Source organism: Solanum pennellii, chromosome 7, assembly GCF_001406875.1.
Source record: "Solanum pennellii chromosome 7, SPENNV200".
Taxonomy (NCBI): Eukaryota; Viridiplantae; Streptophyta; class Magnoliopsida; order Solanales; family Solanaceae; genus Solanum; species Solanum pennellii.
The window spans coordinates 79,052,703-79,055,640 of record NC_028643.1 but is presented as its reverse complement, the minus strand read 5'-3'; the positions used below and the strand labels follow the sequence as shown (position 1 = coordinate 79,055,640).

Sequence of the window (2,938 nt, the reverse complement as noted above, 5' to 3'; positions counted from 1 at the left end):
GATGCAAATGAAAGTAACTAAAGTGAAAATGTTGAAATAAATATGTATAATCATGAATAAAATTATTCACAAGAAGGTGAAAATGACTTTATAATCGACAAAATGAGAAAGAATAGATTTAGATAATTCGAGAAAGAGAAGATATCTATGCCAATTTATAAATCAGTTTCTAACATTGAATAATGTTTCACTACACTTACTACTTACTAATTAGCTAATCCAACAGATCTCTTAACTATTTAATTCTAGTTAATTAAAAGCAAAGTGACCAGTACGCAGTTGAGCGTCTGCTTCCGCGAATCATCCTAATTTTGCCCTCTTCCTCTCAATATATTATATATAATAATTTCTTTACAACGGTAATTACCTATTTAATATTTTTTTATTTTTTGCTTCAGATAAAATTTGAATAAAAAAATGAAAACGAATATTAATGTGCCCGCCATGATCCCCAAAACTATCCCGCTTTTTCAGTTTGGGCTTTTTGGACATCGATTTGGGCTTTTTAAATCTTTGACCACACAATCCACGTGTCAACACACCATTTGTTGTAATACAATGGACCCACCTGTTTCTGATGTTTCTATTTATGTGCTCCCCCTTCACATATAATGCCACTGGGACACAGTCTCCCTGCTGCTTACTGCTAAACAATGGAGCGCCACATACACAAACACTATTCATAAACCCTAGCTATCTATTCTCTTGCTTTGCATTTTTTTGGGATCTTTGACTCTTTCTTTTTATATATATATATTCCATTCTGTAATCGTTACGTTAACGTTTCTTCTATTTGTATGTACGCCGGAAATTATGGCTTCAGCTTGCGTTAACAAAATGGGTATGTCGCCGGAGAAGTTTTTGGATTGTTCTCCGGCTGCGAAGTACAAGTCCTATGGTTGGTTAAGTACAAGGATGTCATTTAGTAGGGACGGCGAAGGTTCCAAGGTTGCCGGAGCTAAGCAGACGAGTGTTGAAAATGATAAGGTGGAGGAATTAGATCCAGAAGTTTCGAAAGATATGGGCGATTTTGAGTTTTGCCTTGAAGATCCGGTAAATATTCTGCCAGCTGATGAGCTCTTTTTCGATGGAAAGCTGGTGCCGCTTCATCTATCTATGATCCGTCCTGCTGCTACGACGTCGGCTGCTGTTTCCGCATCACCGGATACACCTCAAGTTCGGATGAGAAATGAGATTTGTAATGCGGATCCTTATTTGTTCTCTCCGAAAGCACCAAGGTGTACTACACGATGGAGGGAGCTTCTAGGCTTGAAGAAACAGAATCAGAACAACAATGCCAAGCAGGAAACTCAGAGAACCTCGTCGTTACCGAGCAGTGCTGCTCATAAATCCCTGAAAAATTTCCTTCATCGCAACTCAAAGTCCTTAAGCTCTTCTCTAGACTCGTCTCTTCACCTTCCTTTGTTGAAGGACTCTGATACAGAGTCCGTTTCAATTTCTTCTCGATTATCTCTTTCATCTTCCTCTTCTGGCCATGACTACGATGATCTTCCTAGACTCTCGCTTGATTCAGATAAACCGAACAGTTACTCTCGAAATGCAAATCATATCTCTAACCACCGCAGGGTTCGAGTTGTGAAGCATAGAGTGTCGTCATCAGATAATCCCCTTGCTAATAGAGCTAGCAGAAGCCCAGTTCGTAAACAATCAGACTCTACTGTCACCACTGTTCGAGGAGTCTCTGTTGATAGTCCTCGCATGAATTCGTCGGGTAAGATTGTTTTCCACAGCCTAGAAAGAAGTTCAAGCAGTCCGAGCACTTTCAGTGGTGGACCCAGGTATAAACACAGAGGAATGGAGAGATCTTATTCAGCTAATGTCCGTGTTACGCCTGTTCTCAATGTCCCCGTTTGTTCCCTTAGAGGTTCTTCGAAATCAGGGGTCTTCGGATTTCCCCTGTTTTCTTCTTCATCTTCATCTTCTGCTGTAAGTGGAAACAAAGCAGGACACCATCACAGTAACATCAGACCCAGAACAGATCGCATCAAAGAATGAAAGTTTTTTAGGCTAGAAACTTGGTAATTATTACCCTTTTTCCGTTAGATTTTTGAGGGTTTTTTTTTCATGCAATTTTTCCAGATTTCTACAGGCTTAGAAAAAAAAAATCATGTAAATATGCGGGCAACTCTTAGCTTGTTTTACTTGCATTGTTCTCTTCTTCTTTGCTAACTCTGATGTTGAAAGCTAATGTTTTTGAATTTTTTTTTATGAAATCTTATTATTATTATTATATTTGTTGTACCTGAAAGCTATGGGAATCTCTGTTCTACTTTTCCCAAAAGTTCATCCCTTTCTTTTCATTGTTGAATGAATCATGAATCATGAAATGATGTTTATGTGTGCTAAAGCGTTTGACGACCACGCGCCATGGATGGTCGTGATGATTGTATTTAAGATCACTGTAGCATTTTCTGGTCACAAGGAAGAAGGTAACGTGACATGCATTGGCATCTTTCTCTGCTATGCTCTACTGGAAATATTATTTCTTCTAATATTATTCATTTTTGTTTTTTTATTCTCTTTTAACTTTTTTCGTGTTGAAATTTGGGAAATGCTGAGTTTTTTTTTTTTTTTTTTAATACACACTGAGAAAATGGCAGGTTTTGCTGATCAATCTGTTTTTTGCACGTCAGTCTGATCCCTTAGCTACTACACTTTATATTAGTAAAATAATAATATATTCAATATAATTTAAAAATGCGATGAGCTTGTAAAGATTTGATACATATACGGTGCTAGCATGTGGAAACTCTGCATCTACGGTCCATTAAATGTTGTTGGAGAACACCTTTCTCTACTCAACACTCAATTTCTCTCTTTTTCCTGCTAAAAGACTTATGAATTCGATGTTTATGTTAAATCAATGTGATTTTTATCTTAAACAAAGCAGTGATTTTTACCGTGGGGCAGGGATGTT

At 37.5% G+C, this 2,938-nt stretch overlaps 1 protein-coding gene and 1 non-coding gene across 2 annotated transcripts; both read left to right on the top strand.

Annotated features, from left to right (window-relative positions):
• Positions 1-604: 604 nt before the first annotated feature.
• On the top strand, positions 605-2,262 carry LOC107024424. The gene has a single exon (XM_015225406.2). It carries the CDS (start codon positions 814-816, stop codon positions 2,014-2,016), a length of 1,203 nt encoding a protein of 400 aa, XP_015080892.1. The 5' UTR covers positions 605-813; the 3' UTR covers positions 2,017-2,262.
• Positions 2,263-2,564: 302 nt separating this feature from the next.
• On the top strand, positions 2,565-2,666 carry LOC114078108. Its single transcript, XR_003579654.1, has one exon. It is a non-coding gene; the product is annotated as a small nucleolar RNA Z122 (small nucleolar RNA).
• Positions 2,667-2,938: the final 272 nt, after the last annotated feature.